Source organism: Lonchura striata, chromosome 6 (genome assembly GCF_050655825.1).
Source record: "Lonchura striata isolate lonStrDom1 chromosome 6, ASM5065582v1, whole genome shotgun sequence".
Taxonomy (NCBI): Eukaryota; Metazoa; Chordata; class Aves; order Passeriformes; family Estrildidae; genus Lonchura; species Lonchura striata.
In genome coordinates this window covers 28,565,851-28,591,572 of record NC_140708.1, presented here as the reverse complement: position 1 = coordinate 28,591,572, position 25,722 = coordinate 28,565,851, and the positions used below count along the sequence as shown (strand labels likewise).

Below are 25,722 nucleotides of genomic sequence, written 5' to 3'. Positions count from 1 at the left end.
GCTTTGGCTCTATGAGAGCTGGTTTTGAACAGAAGGAGAAGTGGGACAATTTCATTGACTAAGAAGTGTCCCAAATGGTGGCCTCACCGGCAGTCATAGCTTGAAAAAAATTGTCTTTCACAGGGCCAACACTATAATCAAAAAAGGGAAGAGAAATTTACTTGGTACCACAACCTGGATGGCCTTGGGTTTAATCGTGTCCTTTGGCAGAGGGGTCACATCATCTCCTGCCACTGCAGGCACGAGCTTGCATGAGCCAACACTGCTGCTCAGGAATGCCAGATGAAGGATGCAGGCCATAGGCCCATGAACATTCTAAGAAGGAATAAAAGAAGCCGCTGAATGACGTGATCCTCTCCTGCCTGTCTCAACCCTACCTCCTGCTGCTTCCTCCACCTCTTCTTGTGCTGGCACAAAGTTGTGCACAACTGTGGTTTGAACTGGTTTTAGGGAACCAGAGCAGGTTGAAACTCGTTTGGCAAACATAGCAGCAGCAGCAAGAGAATGACTGTGACTTTCAGTGACAGTTTTATGTTAGTTTAAGTCATTTTGAACTGCAGTCCCAGCCTGACCTCACTGCAGGAAAAAGTTACTGAATATTTGTAGAGTACAATGGCAAAAGAAAAAAAGCTAAAGACATCTCCAACTCCTGCTCGCTTGCTCTCAAACTGGTAACAAAAGGAGACACACGTTAACTGCAACTGGTTTCTAATTTTCAGAATAGTGCCCACTGTATATGGTACACCCATTGCAATGAGATAAGATAGAAAAACACAAGTTTCAGAAAAATCCTTTGCCTATTGTGAAATGAGAGTCAAAGTGAGGCATAAAATCTGCAGACACTGTTTTTATGCCTCTCTCCTAGGGAGGGAGCCTTCCAAGGGCAATTGCTCCCATGCTCCAGATGACACATTTGCAAGTCCAGTCCCTCCCAAGAGATCTAAGTTGGTAAAATACATGTTGAACAGTAGTCTAACAAAGACCAGAGTGGAACACCCAGCTGAGACCATGTCCTGAACATCTGGGAACAACAGATCTAGGTACTTGGGGACAAGCAGGGTTGGGGGGAATGTACAGCAGGGGTTACACTAGGAAGTTATCTTGCCTTTCCAGGCTGTTTAACACAGCACGGGTGGAAGCAGCCACATAGGGCAAAAGTCAGCATCTGCATAGCCAGGCTATGCCAGACAGCTTGCCTTCTGCCTTGGATCTGAGAATTTTACTGAGCCAGACCAAAACAAACTTAAGGTGATTTGGCTGTCTGGATTAGGCTACAAGAAGTCCAAGTAAATCAGGAAATAACTCCCTCAGTGACCCTACTTATTATGAGTTTCTGTGTGGTTGTGACATCTGTTGTTTGCCCTATACTGTTGGTGAGGCTTTGTCATGGTGGGGTTATTGCTGCAGCAGAGCCAAGGAGGAACAGCCCAAGGGCAAGTTTGAGACACCTAGGAAAGAGAAGAGAGTACAACCACGTAGAAGGCTGGGTGAAAGGCAAGAGCAGCAAAAATCTTTCTTTGAAAAAGGATGTGGGATTAGAGAGCATGGGGCAAGGATGAAAACATGGGACTGGTGCATTGTTTGACTGAGTGTTTTGGAGACTGCAGCAAACTCTTGGACATGAATTCCTATTATAAAGCTGACCTCCTGGAATATGTACGTGGTACAGCAGTTCCTTTAGTTTTAGCAACTAACCGGATCCTTGCCAGAATTTTCTGGCAGCATGCTTTTTGGGAAAAGAGTTGTCTAGCGATTCCAAGGGAAAGCGTGCAGAGACGAGCAGAATGTTCAAAATCAGCAAAAACATTGACTGTGCTGCTTGCAAACAGAACATTTTTTCCTGTACAACCCTTCCACTAGGACTTAAACAGTCAAGGTATTTTTTCCTTTCTTTTTCCTTTATCTTTCCTTTCCTTTTCTTTTCTTTTCTTTTCTTTTCTTTTCTTTTCTTTTCTTTTCTTTTCTTTTCTTTTCTTTTCTTTTCTTTTCTTTTCTTTTCTTTTCTCTTCAGAAACAGAGGGGCTCAGTATCACTGCTAAAAAAGAAAACTAAACAAAACAGGCACAAGCAATATATGAATGTTCACTCATTTACCCTTGCTGGGTCACTGTACAGTACCTACATGACCCAAGACCAACTAAGCCCTTGAACTTCTAAATCCTACAACTTCTTTCAAGCAGTGAGCAGCTGCCCGTTTCCATGCTCCATGATTCCTGAAGCACAGTGTGCTATTTTTCCAACCACACAATGAAATGTACTTTCTACAGCTTTGCTTGCTGTGTTTAGAGCCTCTGGAATCATTAAATGATTCCAAAGACAAGGAGAGACACAAGGATGGATGTCAGCAGACCTGGATTTAATGTTCAGTCCACATTATACTCTTACACCTGGGAAAATCCAGAACCTCTGAGCCTTACATCTCAGCCTGCAAGACACAGGAACTGCATTCCTCGATTACCTTCTCTCCTGTATTTTGAAAAGTGGTATTTTGGAATGTCTAAGCAATAAGACACCTGTCAGGCCTGGAAAAAGGCCAACATTGGAAAAATCCAGCAAATCACAATCACATCATAGAGACCTGAATAAAAATTGCTAGGAAGAAAAATGCAGTGGCTGCTGCCATTCTCCCCCTTGGGGACCATGAGTTCTCTGGGGAGTCCAATTAAATTGTTCAATGAAAATGCTGACCCAGCTCATCTACCACTCAACCATCTTTTCCTATGTAAGGAAATGCAACAGTAAAGTAAATTTTTCCATTTTAGTTTTTATTATCAAGTTCCAAGAAAATAAAAAGACATAATGCAGCTTTTGTCCCACTAGGTTACCAGCTACCAAGCTTATGAACTAATTAGACCTTACATAGTTATTAGACCCATATCTATGAATCTGAATATAGTTTTATTATTTGGCAACTGGTTTTTTTTGGTTTTTTTGTTGTTTTTTTTTTTTAATAAGAGGTGGGTGGGGAATCTGAACTGGACTGTTATCTAATTTTAAACATAGGCTGTCCACCTGCTTGGCATATCATATTCTCCATTCCTCCACTCCACCCCTTAAAAAAATAATACCTTGATTTTACATCCTATTCCACTACCCTCAATGACTGGTTTAAAATTACCACAATCTTACTTGCTGCCTAGAATTGCCGAGATCAGCCATTTTCAAAGACAAACTTCCCTCAAATTCCGCAACAGGGAAAAAGTTCCTTTTTACAGGAAAAATTCCAAGTGGCCACAAAACAGGATCATGTTTCAGAACACATATCCAGCAAAGACTGACTAGTTTTCTTTTCCATTTCAAATGCCACCCTCCTCTGCTTCTTCTTCCCACAAAGCTGTGGTGGTAGATAAATCCAGGATTTAATTCAAAAGGACTAGCAAGAAGGTCTGTTTTCAGGCACACAAAAGTCTGAAACACACACTGGTGGTCTGAGAAGGTCAAGAGAAGCAAAAGCTTCCCAAAAGCTACTTCACTACATGCATATGCTGGTTAAAATCAAAACAGAACAACCATGAAGCCATACTTAAAAGGTGCTGCTATGTTAACTGTTCATTAACCAGAAGTTATCATTAACTTTTAAAAAGGTGATCTATTCCCAAGCATGTAAAGCTGCTGCTCTCCACTGCTCATATTAAAACTACTTACATTTACTATCACCACTTTTCACCTTGAAGGCCTTCAGCATATGTATTTATCAAAAATACTCTGCAACTCCTGAGCAGCAGCTAAGCTCATGAGCCCTAGAATATGGATTTACATTTAAAGGACATGCTCCCTCTATGACTCCTTCCCATCCAAAGGAAACTTTTTTCCTACCATTCAAAATGGCAAATCAAGCTCTGAAAACATTAACTAATTTTATACCAGTGTTGGATGTTTGCCTGAATTTGCAAAAGGCCTAGGAAACAGGTCTCATGTTTGAATGACTCCCCTCATTTTGGTGTGGTACATGATAAAGGAATGTGAACACACAGAAACCTATCTCCCCCGAGGAACCATCCAGCAGTGTATGTGACCAATATGTTTATTCCATGATCTCACTGTGACCTGTTAGTCTGCTCTAAAAAGAAGCCTTTAATATTCTGCCTCCTTCTAACAAAATCTGGTTTTGTCTTCCAATAACTTTTATGATGCAGCCAAGCACTGCCAAGTATAAAAGTCTGTGCCATACTGAGAGCATAAAGACAGCTAAAACATCCCATTAAAACGGCAGAGGGCTATTGCTTGGACCAGACTGTTTGTATGCAATCCAACTAAGCCTCTCTTTCAAGATGTCCATGGGAGAAACATGGTGACCGTGCCACCAGCTCCAGTGTGCAGCTGCACTCCACCCTGCTGCTCAATTTAGATCCTGCTTGCTAAGGAGCCTGTAAGCCTTTGCACACATGCATCTTCCTCTACATTCCCACCCACACAAATGCAAAACCGGGTTTGACCTTCCCCATTCTGCTCCGTCCATGCATCCCCCTCTAGCCTGAAAAAATTCCTGCCATCTGTCCTGCCTGTGCTGCTGACTGCCACAATCTGATCCAGGCACTCCAAAGCTCCAATATAGTCATGTCTGTTTCTCAGCCTGCTGCAGTCCCTGGAGCTGCCCCATGGCTCCCTATCCTGAATTGTTTCTTGAACTGTTTGGACATTTTGTAAAAGGTCTGCAACACATTAAAATCCTGCCATTAGTATCGACACAGCCAGCTGCTGGAGTCCAAGCACAGTGTGTCCTGAAGATGCTTACTATAGAGTCCTGTTCAGTTTATAACCACATCCTCCATACTTCACTTGCTAATTTGAGAAGTAAAAGCATGTTTCTAGACTAAAGGATGAAATGCCAGCTATTCCTGTCCTTGGATCCAGGTTAAATGACAGTCTTTGTATGTATAACACATTTCCACACACAAGCTACTTTGAGAAAGTGAAACTGTGGGCACAACAGAGGGATTAAGTACAAAGCATAGCTGCATAAAAACTAGAAGACACTATTGGGTGTGGTAAGAAAGTATCTCCAGTCTCTAATGTAAGGGTACAACGTTCAAAGCATCACATTTCCAAACTGCAGGAGCAGATATGCCCTCCCAGCCTAGGCTCAGGGCGTACAACAGCACAACATCAATGTTCACCCTTTTGTGTTCCTCCTAGAGAAAGAAGACACCATGAGACTGAACAAGCTTAAGTTTTCCTTTAAAATTCAGCATTTATCACTTTCTTATGCTTTCAACATCCCATTTTTCCATATATCTTAATCAAGTTTTGCTGACCACCTGCTTTGACCTGCCTGGTGCCATCAAAGGGGACTCAGCAGGTACAGTCACTCAGCCATTTGCTGGAAATTTTGGTATTTTTAAATCTCACATTTTGGGAGAGAGGAGATAAGAAGGGTTACAATGGGCAATGTGTGATCCTCACAGTACAACATTCAGCCACTGCAAACCCCCAGGATTTACCCAAGACTCTCTCTACACAAGGACTCTGAACAGTGCTGAAGAGAATAAGCACATTGGCCCTCCCCCTTGAAAGGACATCTTTAAAAAGATACACCAGATTTGAACTTGTTGTGCTTGCAAAGAACAAAACCAACACAATAAAAGACACTGAATTAATTCCCTGTTTGAGTGTGTCAAGCTCTAGTGTTGTGTGTATGGCATTTCTCCCTCAAGCTGGTTTCCTTACTCCTGTATAATGTCATCTTGAATACCCAAATCAGTGAGAAGAGCAAACAACAGTGGCAAGATGACCCATTACTCCTGAGAAGGACCCACTGTGACACCCCTATTTCCTTGTCATATTACATCAGCTCTGGACTGTGCTGCAGTGAAACGCAATGGCAATGCACAACAAGAGCTGAATATAAAACCCCACAGGACACAAGCCAGACCTGTAGTATGGTATGAGAGCCATGCAGATTAGGAAGGGAAGCCATACAAAATGGAAGGACTTACACCAGAGTTCATAGTAGTAGTTGCAACACTGGGATTGTCCACAACAGTGGCCCGTTTCACATATGTAACTTTGATTGTTGACACCCATGCAGGTTTCCTTGTCCTAAAATTAAACAGACACACTTTTAAGATGCTTTGTCAGTATCTTTTGTAAATGTTTTACTCAATGATCTGCAAGCATTTGAAAAGTACAAGTTATGGTCTTTGGAAACTCTAAAATACATAAGGAGGTTAAAAGACATCTAAGGACCACCAAAAAACAAAAGACCATTCAGAAGAAAATCCCCATATCTCCAAACCCAGGAGTTACACTGTTTTAGCATCTAGTCAGCGCTGCTGTCTCATAATCCCTCTCCTTTTCCACTAGAAGTTACCACATTTTGGGAGCCAAGCATTCTCCTAGAAGAAGAAATTACATTTGTTCCACATTGTACACAGTATCACTGTATTACTGGGGCTGAATGCCAAGTGGAGGAAAAGCATTCATAAAGGGAACATCATAATTTGAGAAAAGACTGCTTGGATTCCTTTAGATTTAAGTGATAATTACAATATGTTCCTGCTAGATTCCTATCTAAAATGATTTCATCATAATTAGCCACGTGCTTTATGGAAGATCAGGATCAGCATGGCCATACTTCTCACAAACCTCTATGGAGCCACCACAATACAAAATACCAAGTGCATTTCAAATGTGGAACCACCTCATTGAACAAGTGATGTGAGGCAGCAGCTTCAGTGCAGAAGAGTCCTGCACTAAGTTTTCAGTGTATTTGGGGACCTGGAGAAGAACTAGCACTTCCCCACCACACAGCACCCTGGCTGGAGCCACACGTCCCCAACACAGGTCTCTCACCTAAGCACCCAAATTACAAAAGCAACATTAACTTCTAAAAGTAGAACCACCTCCTGCCATCTGAGGCTCAACGGGAAAGAGCCCATGCTGATTCTTTTCTCCTAAGAAGTCACACCAACTTTTGAAAGGGTTTTGATCACGTGAGGGCACAATTCAGCAAACACAACTCAGCATATGATGGACTGCTTCCCTTCCTTCCATGGATATTATGATTTCCACAAAGGGCTCTAAAAAGCACTTTTAAAACCCACCCACATAGGCAACAAGTTGGAGGGGTACCTGCCTATATTTTTTAGGAAGAGACAAACATTTTGCTGGACAAACCAGTCCAACTACTACAGGTAGCTAAAACTAACATTTGGTTCTTGCCTTGAGATGAGATGCTGGCGTGTCAACAGAAGAAACACCATTTTCGTATATAGCAAGGAGGGGCTTCCATCTCTAACTGCTAACTGGTGGCAACTATTAGGAAACTTTGTTGAGCTAGCACAGCATTTTCTGCTTCAAGCATGCTATTCATTCCAAAAATAGTAATTTTAGACACCAAAGAACTAGAAATGTAGTTCTAAGGACATATCTATTATCTGCTCTTAGTAGTTCATTTACATTTTTCCTCACTTTTGCTGGCTTTGCAGAGCTAATATAAGTGATGAACAGCATAGATTTTGGCTTGCATATGAAGAGAATTGAGAAATTAAGATGCCATTGCAAAATTGCAATTCTGTTGATAATGCTCAAGTCAGAGAATGACTAGCTGAGGTGTGTGGTTGTGACATGTGAAGATCAGCGTGGCCTGTTGAACCAGCAAATGAATCACATGGAGCTGGTGAAAAGCCAGAGTCTCACAGTGCCATTTTATGATCTCCCCTGCATCACCACACTTGATCCATCCCTGACCACTTCTGGTTTACTCCCCAAAAATTTCATCCATTCAGTGCTGCATGCTTCAAAGAGTAGCAATAAGAAACAAATAATGTCTTTGGGCAGCAGTAACTCATAACATCTTCAACTATATTCTTCCCATTTAAAAACTTGCAGCACTCCTGATTTCAGAGACTTTCATCACATCATCCTTTCATTTGAACTTACTGACTGCTTGCCAACCCCATTATATTTGAAATTACTTTTCCACACATGCTTATGTGCAGGGCTGCTCCTTGTTAACCTAGCTGGCCAACACGTGCCAGTACATTCTCAGCAGAGGATCCTGAGCAGCTAGGATGGTGTTCTGCAGGTTCTTCCTGGAGATCAAGTCTCAGATGACATTCTGCTTCCCATCTAGAGCAGAATTTAAATCTTACTGTCCAGAGCTTCTTTACACACTGCCCAAGACAATGCTCTTCCCTGCTTAATGCACATGTGCTTGTACCTTCAAATAGTCCCACAGTTGGCTTTCAGCTCCCACAATTCAGAACAGCAGAAGTTCTGAAGTCCTTGCAGTGTTGACCACCAGCCACACTCCTCAAAGTCTAAGCAGCTCATTTTGGAGCCTTTCTGCAGCCCTTTGCCAGCCCAGCCACCAACAGGCTTTTGGGAACACGGAGCTGCCAGAAGACTCAGGGGCCACATGTCAGACCCAGAACTGTCACCCGTGTTTCCAAACAGTTTCACAGAATCAAGGAATAATTTGGTTTGGAAAGGGTCCCAGCAGGTCACATGGTCCGACTACTGCTCAGATCATAGCTACCTCTTAGCACTGGGTTACACAGCCTGGCACAGGGCAAGAGACAAAAGGTAAAGGCAACAGATCTTCACAAATAGAAGTCTACTAGGGAAAGATTCTGGCACAGGGAGAGCATTGCTTTGGGATATGTTACAGGTGACTCCTTTGGAACAAGTGTTTCAGTCTCCTGTCCTCTTTTATGTCAAGACTCATCTCTGTGAAAAGCTGAGCCACTGTACAGTTTGCTCCTTTTTTGCAATTTAAAGAAGAGGTTATGTAGAGCCACCCTGGCCATGACAAGAGACTGTGACACTCTTTGTTAGGAAATTTCTACCTACTTCCAACCTCTTTGATCTGAATTCACCTTCTATTTACATCTCAGGCTGTACTTTTCATACCAGCAGCATTTTATTATTTCTACTTCCTTCTCCCATGCATTCTTTGTGTCATAGGCTGCCAAATTAACTACTTGAGATATATCAGCAATACAGTTATCTAGAGTCTAAATGTCTCCTGGAAACAATATCCTAAGTGCTTGTGCTATGAAAGCGTACTATTTCCTTTTTCACACTAAGAGCCATAGACAAGGCACAGGGCTGAAAGAGTAATTTTATAGATAAGGTAAAAATATACAGCAGAAAAAACTCTCATAGAAGCAAAGTTGGAAGCACACATATTTTGTTGACCTGCTGTTGTTTTTAATTTCCATTGCTAGCACCACTTTTAATGGCAATTTTAATCATTTTTACCAGCATGGAGTTTTTATTAAACTATTACAGATGGATTTTGGAATATTTTTAAGGTAGCCTTAGGAAAACACAGAAGGGGGAGGTTTCTTTCCAAAAGCACTTTCTTTCCCCATAGCCAGTGGCTATTACACACCAGAGTGGGCTTCCCTGCTGAAGGAGAGTCTCATTTTCTTGTTGTCCAGGAAAGCAAGCACATCCCTCCCCACCAACCTTTGTTCAGCTAACTGTAGATGCCTCCAGGCAGGACTACTAAGCAGCATCTAGTGGGTCTGCTCTCAAAAACAGGTCTCCATTAGAGCAGAGTAGTCTTGTTTCACAACTAAAAAGCCAGAACATGCCATCCACTATCTCCCACCTGCAAAGTCTAAGAGACTCCCAGCTACTTTCAGGGGATTCACTTTGTCCTGTAAACCAGCATGATTGCCTCTGTGGTACCATCTTAAGAGCTGGTCTGAGAAACTGGAATTACTCAGTTCCTGACACACAAAAAGTCAGAGCAGAGTACTTGAGAGAACACTCTGCAGACATGGAGCCTGCGTTCCCTCCCAGATCAGTTCAACAGAAACAATTTGTGATATGTGGTACAGGCTCTTTGTCATGAAACTGGTTGAGCTGGGAAGATCTTATCTGGTGTATTTTGAGAGTCTCTTCATATTAAGATGGGTCATTTTGGATTAGTTTTCACATGTCATAAACTTTATAAAGTAACAGTGAGTACTCAAGATTATTTTTTAACTTATTTTCTTGTTGATATTTGGCATTTGTGATAAACCCACAACCATACTGGCAACTTGGCAACTCTGCCAGTAGTCCACTTTTGCTGTCAAGTGCTTTTACAAATAATCCTTAAAATATCCAGCAGCGGTAGATGTAAGAGAACTCAAGGCAGTGTTGTATGTTGTTACATCTGAGGCCACAGCAAACAGTAACATCAGTGCCAAGGAAAAAAGCCAATTATTCTCTTCACCTTCCAGTTAAGTATTAAACCTTTACTGAAGGCCTATGTGACAAATTAAAGGTCAAAATCTGGGGCACAATCAAAACAAGAAGGATTCATGAAGGTCTGTAGGTTGACTGAGCTGCAAGGAAGGATGGAACAGACCTCCTTACCCTACTTTTGTAAAGGTTTCCAGCAGTAAATGGTTGGGTTTTATAGCTGTAAATCTGTTAGGATTTACTGCATCTGAAGCCAATGTTGGAAATGAAGGGAAATAACTGATTGACAGTGGAGTTCCATCACAATAAAAGGATCAAGGCACTTCTCTCTTTTCTACTCTCAAAAGTCAGCAGTTAACCTGGGCACACACTTTTGCTAAGTCAGAAGGGAGAAAGATGAACAAATTCCAGGCTAGCATGGCTCTTTTCCAAGCTGAAAATTAATATGTGCAACTGCAGCAACAAACATCACAGCCCACACTCACAAGTGCATACTTGGCAGCCAACAACCTACAAAAGTTGACTCCTCAGTTGACATTAATCAGGTAACCAAAACCAGCAGCGGCCAGTATCACAAAATCTAATAATCACTTTAGCTTTTTGCTCTGTCTCCTCTTTCCACAGAAATCTAGACTCCATTACCCTAAATATGAGCACCTTTATATGGCCTCAATGTGTCATTCAAACCGGCAGAGTATCCATTCATCCTAACCTTGGTAATACCATGGGAAACACCTGGAAATGTGACTAGCATTTACTTACAGCAGTTTATAGGCCATTTCTGTCTGCTAGGATAGCCAGCTTTTTAACCTACTCTAATTCTCTAATTTCCTCAAATTTCACTACAGCATTTGTCAAGGCACTATGCAGCAAATTACTATTTTAACAGGAGGAGATGGAGAATAACAACAGGATGACAGGAGTGAGTAAAGGCCTGAATAAGAGGCGTACAGACAGAGGGACTCAGAAAAGCCCAGCAACAGGATGAAGGGAGACTACCAGAACGGCATCTGCTGAAGGGCAAGATACAACTGGTTTTAACAGGACTTGGGCTCAAGGTGTGACCACTCCAGACCTTCTGGTTTCACAGCTCTCATAGGGACTTTGGTAATAAGCATCAATTTAATAATAAATCAAAATCCTGACCTAGTTATTTCACTAATCTCATTAATTGCAGGCAGCAGTCCCTTGCTCTCAGTACCCAGCCGCACCCATAACAAGCAGGATGGATTTAAGTAAGTGACACTATCCTCAGAAAAATGCATTGAAATATGTATTTTGAGTAACTCACAATCAGTATTTGAAGCATATATATTTGTTAAGCATTCCGAGTAACAGAATGGAAGTGGTTGTCAGTATATTAAATATGTCAGAAACAACTATTTGATATCCACTATTTACTAGTTCCCATTTGGCTGTTACTCAATCTCATATCAGACTATCACTAGCGTTGATTAGCGAAGGGCATCAGCAACAGCTCCTGAGAACGCAAACACAGAATTACCAAAGAAAATTATCTCTGTCTGACAAGGCACTCAAGTGGCAATAAGTTAAAACTGTTACTGAAAAGACTAGGATGAAATGCCCAGTCTTGCCACAGGGTTTGCTAAGATTCCTGGTTTGCCAGCAGCCCCCCAGTTCCTAATCAAAGTTAATCTTAAACGAAAACTCACTAGATCCTTTCGGAGAAGGACAGCAGGTGGGATCACAGCAAGGACAGGCAGAACTGCTGGGCACCCTGGATCACCAGGGCAGCTCAGGACTCACAGACACTGGCATGGCTGAGCCTGCACCAAAGTCTCCAGACATCTCCTGCCTTCACAAACATTGCACCTGTGAGTTCTTTGGAACATAAAAGCAAAAACCCACCATCTGAGCAAGCATCATGCCTTTGGAGGGCTCCATTTAACAAAAACATGTAAGACTGCTGCAGATGAAAGTGGCTTTGACTGCTGGAGTTACTGGAACCTCATGTGCCAGGCCCTGCCAGCAAAACAGGGGACAGATTCCTGTAAGCCTGCCTTATGACAGACAGCTGAGGCCAGGAAATAAATCAAGTCTGGATGCTTCTTCTTAAGTCACCCACCACAAATTTTGTTTTGCAGAATGCAGGAAAAAAAAAAGTGTAGTAAGTGCAAATATGCAAACACTTTAGAAGTATAATAAGTGGGAGAGGAATGATGCCTCTGAGCTGTCTCAGGCACAATAAAGATCTCCAAAATGGGAATTCTAATCCACAACATTTATTGCTTCGCTAATGCCAGCATCAGGAGAATTATATTTAGATCACCATGATTAATCAGCCACAGCAGACCCATCCTCGTCCCCAGCAGATGCAGAACCTCCAAGGTTTTATTAACCTTTATCTGAGGAAGGAATTGGTTTGTTACATCCATTTATCCCAGAGAAATACTCCAAACTATCTTTAAAGGGCCACTATCACAGATCATGGACACTTTGATATATTTCAATAAGAGCTGGTTTCATTTTTGTTTACTGCAAGTTTCAATTTCGGATTCCGACAACTACACATCAGTGTTTTAAGCACCATATGTTTACTTCTTCACCCCTTGCTAGAATCTTCCCAGCTGAAGTCCTCAGCCCTCTCACATTAAAGATACACATTTCTAGACTTCTAGGAAATTACAGCTTTGAGGAGGTCATCTTGCATTTTGTCGGTTTAAACCACCAAATAGAAGACCATGCTGAAAACCTCAAGCAGTTAAACTGAAAACATTCAGAATTCAATTTTTTTTTCTTTTTCTTTTTTTTTTTTTTAGGTGAATGTGTTCAAGCTTCCATCTCCAACCTTAGGAGGAAATGCTCACTCAAAACTAAAAGCAGAGATCCCGTACATTCAGGTTTCCTTGGATGGGAGCTTTAAATACCCATATTGCACTGATGTCAGATTGTGCTGACCTAGCTTTTTTAGGGATTTAAATATCATCCCCACTGCAACAATACAAAAACCCAAAATCAACCAGACACCTTACTTTTACCAGGTGTTTGGCAGTTTATCTGCAGTGCTACAATGCTGCTGGCTCCCAGAGAAGAAATGAAGGCAAATCCAGGGAAAGCAGCTGTTCAGTGCAGTCCAGGGGTGCAGAGCAAGGGGTCCTGGGGAACCTAAGGTCTCACTCTGATCCTTCCATCCTCATGACACAGCTCATGGGAGGACACTCCTCTCAGCACCTCTTCCCTGAGTTTGCAGCCCAGAATCAGCATCCCTTGTGCTGAATGAGAACAACAAAGGGCATCCCAGACAGCAAAGTGTTTACAGTCCGAATGTACCAATGAAAAGCACGATGGAGTTGATGAGAGATCCCTGAATTCTTCCCCTACTTTCAATTAAATAGCACTGTTCAGTAACAACACTTGGAAAAAGAAATTTCTGAATAATATTTGCATACAGGACATACTCACAAATACTTAGAATTTATTTTTTTTAAGACTAAAAATGATTAAAACGAACAACAGTTCAAGCAGCTCTTTCCCAGTATATCCTTTATCAGTGGATAAAAATAGTCAAGAACTTCGCTCTTGTATTCTTGAGGCAACACCTTTTTTTCCTGCTTCCTGTAAATGCCTCTATTGATGCCGAAAAGTTGCCAGCAGAGAAAAAAATACCATGCATCCACTGAGACAACCAGATGTTCACTGTTCCAGCAAATGAAACTAAATTACACCTAACTTCTACTTTTACACCTTATGCAGCACCCCAACTGCACTGAACACATCTCTAAAACAAAATTAATTATTTAAAAACAGTAACTTTAGAGAAAAACACACCTGTGAGTCTCAAGCAATCTCAGCATTTGAAGCAGCTACATCTCACTGCAATTTGAGAGTTACCTAAAGCCATTCAGCCTTTGTGCCTGAATTTCCCCTCTGGTTCAGTTCCTAGTTTTTAAGGCAAGTCTCTTTGCCCTGAGTGCTAACAAGTGATCTATTATTTATAGCTATTGCACCAATCACAGAAGGTCATTGTGCTAGAGGTAGTTTCTTATGTAAAACTCTTTTCGGAATGGGGGGGTGTGGGGGTGGGGAGAGAGCTGCCTTTCACCAAAACTGAACTGATAAGGAAAAAGAGACAGCACTGTTTACTCAGCAGCGAGCTGAAGTCTTTTAGCTCTGATAAACAACTGAAAGTAGGTAGTTTAAAGCATGTTATGGTCCAATCTCGACTTCTTAATTCCAAATTATAAACTGCAAGCAGCACTCTAATATAATTCAGTATTTATTTATTGTGGATTACAGATCACAACAGTGCTGTAAAGAGTTTACAGTCAGATTCCCCTACAGACGTGCCTCCCAAACCAAAAAAAGGGTTTGCTCTCCCCAGACTAGGAACACATAGTTGGCACCTCCTCCAGCAGAGAGCAGCTGGGCAGTTGCTACCACTTCTCATTCCCCTCGGTATTACCAGCTATTAAATTATCCCAAGTTTCTTGTTCAAGCTCAAACTCTCGCAAAACAATTAAAAAATCACCAAGCTGTGGGTCACAGCATGTTGCCATTTTCCATTTGGTGACTTTTGTTAGAGATGAGACGCGCACACACATATATACCTCTTCCTGGGTATTTTCTGAGGGTTTTTTCCCGTTTTTTATTTATTTTTTTCTTTTTTAAAAATTCACAGTTTTACATACAAAATAATGCCTGTACAAGAAAACAGTTCAAAGTTTGCCATGTTTTTAAGAAATTAAAATGCAATTCCATTTTAATGACTGTGGAAAGCACCCTAAAACCCAACGACACAAAAAGTCTCCCTGCTGCAAAGTCTCCAACAACAAGGAAGTTTCTACCCCTGGCTCACAATTTTGCTCCTTCCTTGCTAATAAAAAGCGTCTCTCGCACAATTATACTCTCCGATCACACGCCACGGGTGGGGAAGTGCTGATTCTACAGTTCCGTTTTGGGAAAGTCAGAAATCATGTCCTTAGAGGTGGGGGAAACAAAAGTAATCAGTCACATTCTCCACCTGAGCAAGCAGCTCCCACCGCACTTCAGCCGGTTGGTTACCTGTCTGAGACCCAGGAGGAAAGGCATTCTGCAGGCTCATCCTCCACGCCAGCACATGGGAAGGCAGGAATTTAAAGCACCACAGCAACCATTTCTTCATCTGCTGTGGGCAGCCCGCTCCTCCGATCCTATTTAAACCAGGGCTTCCTCAGCTGGGAATGCTAAGTAAACAGGGTCCTGGGACACTGCATGCACTCGCTGGCTCCCCCTCCTCCTCCTCCCACTCCCCGTGACATATCTCAGACGCAGCCCAGCCGGGGTGTTTGCAAGAGGGAAATGACATCAGGTCAGGCAGTTCTGAAAAAAAAAAAAAAAAAACAAAAAAGAAAACAAAAAACCCCACCCCACCCCCCCCCCAAAAAAAAAACTACAACAACTCCCAACACAAAAATACACAGACACAAAACCCCCAACACAAACCAAAAATCCACGCATCCACCAAAAAAAAAAACAAACCCAACAAACCCCCCCCCAAAAAAACCAAACCAAAAAACCCAAAAAACAAAAAAAAACAAAAAAAAAAAAAAAAAAAAAACAAAAACAAAAAAAAAACCAAAAAAAAAAACCCACACCAAAAAGCAGCCCTGAGCCTTAAGACTGCTGAGCTGCTGGGTGACACCAGGCAGGTCGCTGCAAACGGGACCTGTCAGGGAGCCCTGGTGGAGCACAGTGCAAAAGTGCTCTCCTCCCTGCTAAGGGGATGCTGCAACGGAGGGCAGCCTATTCAAAATGTTGTCATGAGCCAACAGCGTGGTGATGATTAAATCTCACTAAGCAAAAATAGACAGTTCATCTATTTCTGAGGAGAAAGCTAAGTTCGATGCTGCCTGCTGGACAGCACTGGTTCCCTAGAAGCCACCACCATGGTTTCTCTGAGTACCTCCAGACCCTGGGGACCACGGTAGCCTTCACAGATCCAAAGCACTTCCCTGCTACCTTCTGCCTGCCACCACAGTTCCACTTTTTCATAACACTGTTCAACCCTCAACTCCTGATAACAGCTGTCCCTCTAAAGAAACAGCAATAACTTCCCTGATGTCAAAAGGATCAGGATTGGACCCCTCTAGCATCAGACAGGTGATGGGAAGAGTTTAAAATTTACCTCTCCCCAGGGAAAATATGACTGGCCCTGTCAAAAGGTTTCTCATTCTACTTGAGCTCATTTCACATTTTCATGCCAAGGGGCAATTAAGCCTTATAAACAAATTTATCATCTGGCACCCAGGATGGCATGTCATGTTTGTCCTCCCCCAAGGAGTACAGCAAGTTCCACAGTGGTGTAGAAGATGACACTGCAGAAGGTAATCTAAATTTAACTTCCTTTTCTACCTCCACTTTGAAAGTTCAGCAACCTCTTTTTTTGTGCTTCTCTTTAATCAGCAGCTGTCCTCGTCTGTCGGGGAGGGGGGAGGGGGCCTGGGACACCATTGCCATTCCCATATGCTCCAGCAGCAGCTCCGTGGGTATTTGACAGAGGACAAGCTCCCCTGGCTTTTGACTTCTTTGGCCTTGGAGCTCAACACATTAAAATAAATGACAAAGAAATGAATATATTTTTTTTATAGTGAGGTCACTGAATGTCTTTTTTAGTAGCAGTTTTTATAGTAATTTCAGTACTTACAAGAGAGAGAAATCACATAAAATTATTGCAAATAATAATTAGAAATAGGAGAAAAAAATAAAGAGGAAACTAAAAAAAAAAAAAAAAAAAGGCAGGACACCCCTTGCCACCAACAGCTAGGCAGCTTTCAGCAGTGTCAGAAAAAGACATCCACTTTGTACATGCCAAAACCACTCAGTGACCACCACTGCTGCCTCCTTTCAGTCCAGCCTAGTCCAGCCCAGAGTGGTTTCCCAAATGAGAACCCCACTCTGTGTGTCCTTTCCACAACTGGGCTGTGAGACTACACACAAGCATTACTTATTTTTACACCAACTTCAAGGCACCATCTAAAAATTATGTTTAAGGATAAACACATCCCTGATTTCCCTAAGAGAAAACAAGCAACAAAGCAATTTCCTGGAGGACACAAAACATCGATGTAACTAGCATCAGCCAGGCAATGGGATTTTCCAGCTTTTGTGCTCTTGGATCAAACAAACTTTCAACCTTTGCTTTTCCAATTCTATGGACAAACATCAGTGATATAAAAGGGCAGCTTTCTGTTTTAGTAATCTGTTCTGTGGCCTCACACTGGCCTTTGAAACATCTGATTTTGGCTGTTGCTATCCAGAGCTCTGGACCAGGCAGATCACAGGGCTGAGCTAATGCAGCAGTTTCTAAATCCCTACTGTCAGAAGAAATCTAACTTTAACCACCCGCCTCTTCCCCAGCACACACTCAAAAGGCAAAGCTTCATTCCAGATCTAAGACAAGTTGTGAAGGACTATCAAAAGCAGTAACTTGGCGGAAAAAGCAAAAGCATCCTAATTTATGTGTGAATTTAGCAATCCTGGAAAGACTGACACAAACAAGGTGGTTTGTAAGCACGCATTACCACATTCGACTGCAGCAGCAGCAGCCACCCTCCCTTGCAGTCCCTGAGTGGCAGCGGGCAGTAACATGCTCCACAACTCTGCTATAGGCCACACTATGGAAAAAAAAAAACTGTAAAAGGACAGAAAAAAAAAAAAAAGAGCTGGACAAGGTAGCTCATACCCTTATAAAACACTGATCAACAGCCTTAGACCCTTTGCAGAACACCTAGGTTCTTCTAATCCTTGCAATTGCATTGTATATACCAACTGGTATCCTTTTACCCCCTCCTCTTTTTTTAAGTTTGTAAATTCTTGCCCCAAAGCTCTGGTTGGTGGCAGTGAGTTTCATAGACAGTGGTTGTGAACAAATAGTTTCTTTCATCAGGAATGAATTCACCACCTTGTAATTTGGCTTTCATATTATTAACAGGTGGGAACAGAAGTCCTCATCCATCTTCTCACCCATTCATTACTCTGTACCTGTTAGCTATCTTCTTATAAAAGATATCAATCTTCCCTGTCCTCTTAATGTAAAATCTTATCCTTAAGCCTTCAGCTGCTCATTGTCCATTTCCAAAGCCCTTCTAATTTTATACTTCTCTCTGCCTGGGGGAAACCAGAGCAGAAATAATAATTATTTTAATGAAAGCAAGAGCAGCTCTAAGGCAGGCTAAGCATGGGTACGCTTCCTTTATACAAGCCTGGAACTTAAGATCTGCAAAGGCTACACAAGAGTGTGTCTACCCAAGATAACAATAACAAAACAAACATAAGATTTGTGGTTTTGTTCACACAGCTCCTCAGTAGATGGCTCTCTTGAGGGCTCTGAAAAGTCAGGACTAATGTCAGGACAGATTATGGGATCTACATGACTTTCAAAATTTGCTTGTTTAGGTAGCCACCAACCATCCTTTTTTGGCATGTCAGCATGGATCCCACCACAGAAAAGTGGTGAGCAGGTTTCTACTGGAAAAGAGGGAGCAGAGGCCACTAGGCATTACCAGTCTATAATACTGCTCCAGAACATGCCATCTGCCCCAAACTTGATGTCCCACAAAGGATGCTGCTCAGTACCTTCACAGGCCAACACACTGTGCCTCGTGACCTCAGATATAATGTGCAAGTGAAGCACAAGATGCAAGTTGTTTGGGCCATTTCAGAGTCACCTTCCATGTTTGATGGGAGATGCGAGCAAGGTCTGGTAACCAAGCAAGGTATAGTACTCATTTTGATACACCCTGAGGAGATCCAGTTATGATAACATGACTGCAAGAAAAAATGATGTTGTGCACCTCAAATCTGTCAGGCTTGAAGCATGAGGCTGCTCTGAGTTGCTCCACTATTACAGTCCTAGGCAGAGAGAGGTTTTGAACAGTAAATACAGATGATGTGTAACAGCCTCTCGATTAAACTTTAATACCATAGTTCTGTACCTACATACACAGGTTGACCATAATGCTGGAACAATTTTATCTAATTATACTTCCATTTTCCCCAGTGTACTCTGTTATTTTCATTTTGATAAGAGGAGTGTTTCTGGAGCACCATTTTTGTTAGTCAGCCTGCAGCCCTGGGTGTTAGAACTGAGACTTCATAAATCTGGCATGTACTCACAACACAGTGTGAAAGGAGCAACTTCAACGAAGGTGACTTTACCTTTCCCTGTTCTGGGCATGGTTTGGGGAATAAAGAATAGAAAAAGTTAAGAAACATACAGAACGGTGCAAAAGCAGATCTCTGTTTCTCTAGAATAAGACAATATCCAGGAACAACAAGCTCCATCTGATTTGACAGCAAATATTCAAAAGGGACTAGTTTGCTAGCAAAACTAGCATGAGACACTGGAAGATGAACAATGCTGAAACAGCAATGCAATGCTAAATCTGCCTACAAACCACTTCTGTCTGCCCACCTGTGAACTTGTAGATCCCTGAAGAGTGAAGGGCAACTTCCCCACCCCAATGATAGCACTACAAGAACATGATGCCTTTCCAGTGTGAGAACCAGGTGTCCCAGGTTCATGTAACATACAGCATTGGCACTGCCTACCAAGAATGCCCTCAACAAATTCCAGAAGACCAAGAAGAAGAGGTCAGGCTGGTAACTTCCAGTACCTGCAGGACCTAGAATATCTTCTCTTGCTGAGGGAACAAATGGCCCAAAACAAACCTTTCACTCTGTCTAGTATTACTGTATTGTTTAGGAGTGGGACAAAGTGGGGGTCCCCCAATCAACATGCACTTCAGGTACAAAATGAGAACACTGGAGTAATTGCATTTACTGTTTTTCAGGCTAAACTGTTTTAATCTTTGTTGGAGAAAGCAAAGAATAATTTCAAGAAAAGACACCATATCTGTTGGAACTGGTGTGTGAGTTAGCACTGCAACCAGTCTGACGGATCAATAAATTTTAATGTGCAACAAAACACAAGGGCTTGCAGTGGTAAAAAGCTATGCCTATTCCCCACAGGCCATCACTTCTATCAGCTCAGTGATTCAGAAGTGGAAAAAACTCTTGGAGCTTAGTAAGTTAAGCAAACAGGGACAGTGCATTTCAACCTCACTACTGTTACCTTTCTCTCTAAGTAACTGGTTGACCAGGGAGGTTGAGACTGCACTTCAAAATATTCTCAGTGTTACCAAAAGCCCCAACAGCAACAGCTCATGCTTGATTCCAATTGACTCTTGGTTCCAACTGAATCCCAAACAGCAATTGTCAGCCAAGCAGGCAAGTACAAATATGTACCACATCTCCACCCAAAAGCCATGCGTAAGCCCTGAACTCAAGTAGTGTGCACCACAGAGGAAGCCACTACCCACTCCATCATCTGCTATTTCAGTGAGAGCTTGTCCTCCTCTTCACTGCTCCTTTGTGGGTGAAGAAATGCCAACAGAAAAGCACTTCCCTTTGCACTTTTGTACAGCAAGCAATCCTTCCTCTGAAGCTGCCTTTTGTATTAAGCTATCCTAAGGGCATTCAAGGAAAGGGCAGGGAGCAGACAAGGGGTGGTTGTGGAGGACATACCCAAGAGGAGTTCTCTCCAACACCCGTCTGACAGAGGAGATAAAAGCAACCACATCCAGGCTCTTCATACACTCCTACCCACTCTGTTGTTCAGCTGATGGGACAGTGGCAGCAGTGAAAAGCTCAGGCTCTTCTCTGAGACCAAAACAGTTTTTTCTAAGTGTAGCTTGATGTTTCCAGCCCTCAGTGACATTGTTCCCACTGCTGTTTGGAGCATGGAGCAGAAAACAATAGCCACAGGTCCAGTATGCTTTTCTTCACAGCAACAGAGCTGCAGACAAACCAATCCAACTGTAATGCCAAAGTCTGTGAGAATCATCTACTTTTGTGTGACCGCTCTAACACCCACATCTCCCATCCAAGTCCAGAAGTGTTAAAATGCTTCAAAGTCCTACATCACTGAGGCACGGAGGGACTAAAGGGTTGAAAGTGCCCTATTGAGAAGTGTTGCTAAGTGCTTCAAAAAAGATTGGGTTGATTCTGCCCCTTTATAAGCATTCCCAGGTTTTTGGGCACCTGAGATGCCCAAATGAAGATGTCAGGCTTCACTTTTAGTCTGGAGTGGGTAATGAAGTCATGGTAAAGCCTACTCAGCTTTCTTCTAAGCCTGCTGGGTGGGGGAGAAGGAGGAGGGAGTGGAGAGTTCAGCTGTTAAATATTTTATGAGACTGACACAGTGTATCCGGGGTGGTACAGGGACACCAGCTTGGCTCCTTGCTTTTTGGCACTACAGCTCTTGTCTTCCTGATGCCCATGTATGCAAACAGGATTTCGGTAATGGCTCAAGAGGAGACGATCTGCTCCAGACAGGGAAGAAGGCAGCTTGCAGACAGTAACAGGATCCCCTAAGCACAGAATTAAGACGGTAAGCGTCTGTTCTAGTTTTAGAGTCTTGCACCATGTGGGTACCAAAAATACAGCCTGTGTGTGCCCTTTGGTCACATCATCACAGACATGCATTGTCCCAGAGATGCTTACGAGCACAACCTTGATGGAGAACTTGGATGCCCTACTCTTACAAGTGCTATTTGATTTCTCTACAAATGACAGCAACTCACTATTTTTAGTGCTCATCTCATGGCTGCTTGGCGTTTCCCTTGGGCCTTACTTACCCTTGTTTCACAGCTTTGGTGCCAGCTCCCACGAAGCATTTTTTTGATGCCAGAAGGGATCAAGCCAAGTCTGTCTGTGTTGATGCCAAAATGGCAGCTGGCTTTACTGTTGAGACAGGATTTGCCAAAACTAACAACACTAGTGCTGGGGTGACTAGAATTGACTTTAAGGTTTTCATCTTTCCTTACTCTTCTATTGCCTCTAGATTCCAGGGGATAACACTGCTCTAAATACCTTCTGTGGTCCTAGAAGATGGATTTTTTATCACAGGCTATGTCAACACGCAATTATACAGCAGACCCTCGAAGAGAAGGACACTTTTATACATGAAGCAATTATCCAGGATGCAGCACTGCTGCTGCTGGGCCCAACTACACAGGCCAAGGCCTGCTGCAGATAAGGCAGGGCATGAACTCTCAGAGCCTGCAAGTGTGTTTATAAAGAACCTACCACAAAACCAGACAATCTGTTGAAGATAAGGGTGGCTACGTGATTTACCAAGATATACCTACGACAGAAGTCTGGAGTGCACAAGAAGGTCAGGGATCAGCCAAATTGCATTACATGGGCAAGAAGATAAAATCCAAGCAAGTTAATTGCCCTTTGCCCCTTTTGCACTCTCACAAAGAGCCACTGTGTGAAAAGCCAATATTCAGATAAAATCCAGCCTCACACATGACACACAGGCATGTTGGTTATGGGAAACACCCACAGAGATAGGAACACATAGCAGATGTGAGAGGCAATCACACATGCAGATGCCTGTAAGTGATGGTACCCCTGCAAATTACCAAGTAATTTGATGTTAACCTCTGCTACTGTTCTTATAAATCTAAACCCCACACCTTGCTCAGGAACAGTTGTGTCAAATGGGCACCTGATTGCCCAAAGACACCCAGCTCTTGCTTCAGGAACCATGCATTCGTTAACCTGACAAGAGGTAAACAATGGGTTAAAAAGGCTTTGAGGCTTTGTCATCATGTAAGACTTTGCTGGGAGGATCTGTTATGCATATAGTCTGGTCAGATCTCTCTTAAATTTGTTGGCCTTTCCTGAGCATAAGTTTACATCTTGAAGAAGTTTAGAAAAGCTCCCCTCAAATCCCAGTAGTCTTATTTTCTGCAGCTTGTTTTACAAGAAAGAGGTTGTTTCATTAAATTCTGAGAATTATGTTTCTCCAGCAGAACACCACTTCTATGTGGCTTGAACCCTTCTTTGGAGGAACAGATTTTCTGGGAAATCATTCTGAGAAAAAAAAAAAAGACACCAGCAGCCACCTCTTTTTGAGCACACTGATGGATATTATGGTTTGGTAACATTACACTGCAGAGCAATATTGCATAGGCTGAGGCAAATGTCCTCAAATTGCTCTCTACATATGTACACACTCAAGAACTTCCCTATTATCCCTGGACTTTTCATTCCAGGCCCTGCCATGCTACCTACATCTCCACTGATAAATGGATTCTGGTTTGCAGGAGACTGAATTTGCAGTACTAAAACTACAAACAAGCTCTTTAACTGAATCTTCTTCCTCTTAGAAAATACATGTGTATCACAATATGGTATTCTCAAAATTAAAAGTCTCTAAATTAGCCCAATGGGCTGTGCAGTATCTGAGTTTTACAGGATTTCTGATATCTAGCAGAAATACAAACTCATCTGCACAGACTCAAGTAGGCTGAGGCTCAGAGTTTGGCACAAGCATGAGGAAAGCCCTTCCACATGGTGTGATGGTCTGACAAGCAGAAAGACAGACTCCTTCTCTTCCAAAATGAAGGGCACTGAAGATCACATTTCTTCATACAACCAAAACAAAGAATGAAAGGAAATCACAAGTTTAACTATTAAGAAAGCTCAATACCACAATACCACAAGCATTTAAAAGATCACGGCAAAACAGTATTAAAGACATCACTTTTAAATCTGTTGACAAAACTCTACAAGAGATATTTAGTCTTAAACTCCACTGCTAAAAACTTCCTTAAAAATGCAACTTTATGGAAAAAACACTACAGAAAATTTCATTTTTAAAAAATTGTCTTTTCTAACTTGAATTACCACATTGCTTATGATCTCTCCAAGTACTTGGAATTAAAAAATGAGTAAAGAAAAATAAGGAATAAATCAGCATTGTGTATGGTTAAGGGTAGATTCAAGTTGAGTTCACCTGTATCTGTGAAAAAGAATAAAATATCTTAAAGCCTGATCTCTCCTGTTACAGTATGGGTTGTGTTTTGACTGACATCTTTACCAGGAAAACAAGAGAAGCCCCCCAAAAGGCCACACACTCTGCTGCTCTGCCAACCAGAAAGCAGATGCTTTGAGGGGGCCCTCAGAAAACACGGTGTACATGAACTAGAGCTGACAGATGTACGCTTCCAGGTGCAGATGAAGCTGGTTCAAACCAAGCATACAGGGCAGAAAAATTCAGTGCCTCCCATCACCAGCTTCATCCTGCTTCATTTTCCCTATCCATAGAACGGGGATAGCGCCTGAAGCACGACAACCATTGAACTGAGAATACAGAATTAATTGCTATTCTTTCTATGCCTGGCAGAACTGCCACCGGCTACCCAAGCATTTCCTGTGGGCTCGGCTCGGGCAGAGGCCGCCCGGGAAGCCTGGAGTTATGTAAGGAACAGGCGGCGGGAGGAAGCGGTGTCCCGGTGTCGCGTTTCAGCACCGGCCCTGGCATTACGCAGTTTGCACTTTGCTGGAGCATTAAAGGCACTGGCGGCACCTGGAATCACAGCCAGTTTCTAAATTTCAGTGACAAACCCGCTGGCCAGGCGGCTTTGCCCTTTCAAGGGCAGATATCTCCAACACCCGGTGGTCTCACTCGCCTTCCTTCCTGGTATCTGTGGGGTTTTCCCCTTAGCTGCAAAACGTGTGCAAAAGATTATTTCAGAGAGTTCAGTAATTAAAAACTTAATTCAGTTTTATTTTGGGAAGAAACATTGATAACCACAGTCTGCCTTTATGGCCATTATCTTATCCAAACTGCTGTATTTAACATTAATGCTCCTTATTCCACTGCAGGATGAAGTGAACACTCCCCTGGCTGTGCAGAACAGAAGGAGCAGCAGATGATCCACACGGTTTTAGCTCTTTCATGCACTTCTCTGCAGCAAGGTTGCAGACTGCAGGAAAAGAGAGAAGATCAAGCACTTGCTTTCTCCTTGCTCAGGCCTGGCTCCCAGACATGCATGTGCTCTACATCACAAAACCAATGACCTTTTACTACTGCAAACATTGCTTCTTTTGGAATTCTCCCATAGCATAAGCCAAATGGTCTGTATGCATCAGTATATAAAAAAAAATCAAAACATATCAAAACCTGATTGACATCCTGCCTTTTTGCAGGAAAGCAGTTAGTGCTAATTAGCTACAGTAAAACAGTAAATGTAAAAAAAATAGAAAAACACAAAAACAAACCCCCAACTAGCAAAACATTTTTTTTCTTCAAAAGGTGAACAATATACATCACCCTCAGCACTCAGAAAGCTCACAGCCCTGTGGGTGACTGTTGAATGAAGACACTCATTCAAGGAAATATTTTCAATTTTTAGAAATACTCACTTCTGAAACATCACAGTCTCCTACAGCAGTATTTTCCCCCTGAAGGGGGTAGTTTGGGGAATAAAAATTCTGAACATCTCCTTTGGAACACCAGGACACCACCTCTCATTTCCTGGCAACAAGTGAGAAAACTAACCACCAATTTAATTTCAGAGACCCAACCTGCACTTTGAGAAGTCATTAGATCATTGAAAAGACATCTTCCAGGTAAAAATACATAAAGAACTTAGGGACAGACAGCAACATTTGTGAGCAAGATTTAGTTACAGATTTAATTACAGACTGACCATCAGACTTGTCCTCCTTTCAGCACTTGTTTCTTGACACAGGCTTCAAAAGTCAGGGCTGTTTGAAAATCAAAGA

The 25,722-nt window shown here is 42.4% G+C and overlaps 1 protein-coding gene across 6 annotated transcripts in view; it reads right to left on the bottom strand.

Moving 5' to 3' along the window:
* WBP1L (WW domain binding protein 1 like) overlaps positions 1–25,722 on the bottom strand; it is a 58,994-nt gene that overhangs the window by 8,853 nt on the left and 24,419 nt on the right. For 3 of the 6 annotated variants that reach the window (XM_021536328.4, XM_021536325.4, XM_085583686.1), the window contains one exon: positions 5,937–6,039. In XM_021536328.4, the coding sequence (XP_021392003.1) occupies positions 5,937–6,024 (88 nt within the window). In that variant the 5' untranslated portion in view covers positions 6,025–6,039. Of the gene's footprint in view, positions 1–5,936; positions 6,040–15,162; positions 15,460–24,558; positions 24,659–25,722 lie in introns of those variants that run through there. The other 3 variants (XM_085583687.1, XM_021536326.4, XM_021536327.4) reach the window with 3 other exon arrangements.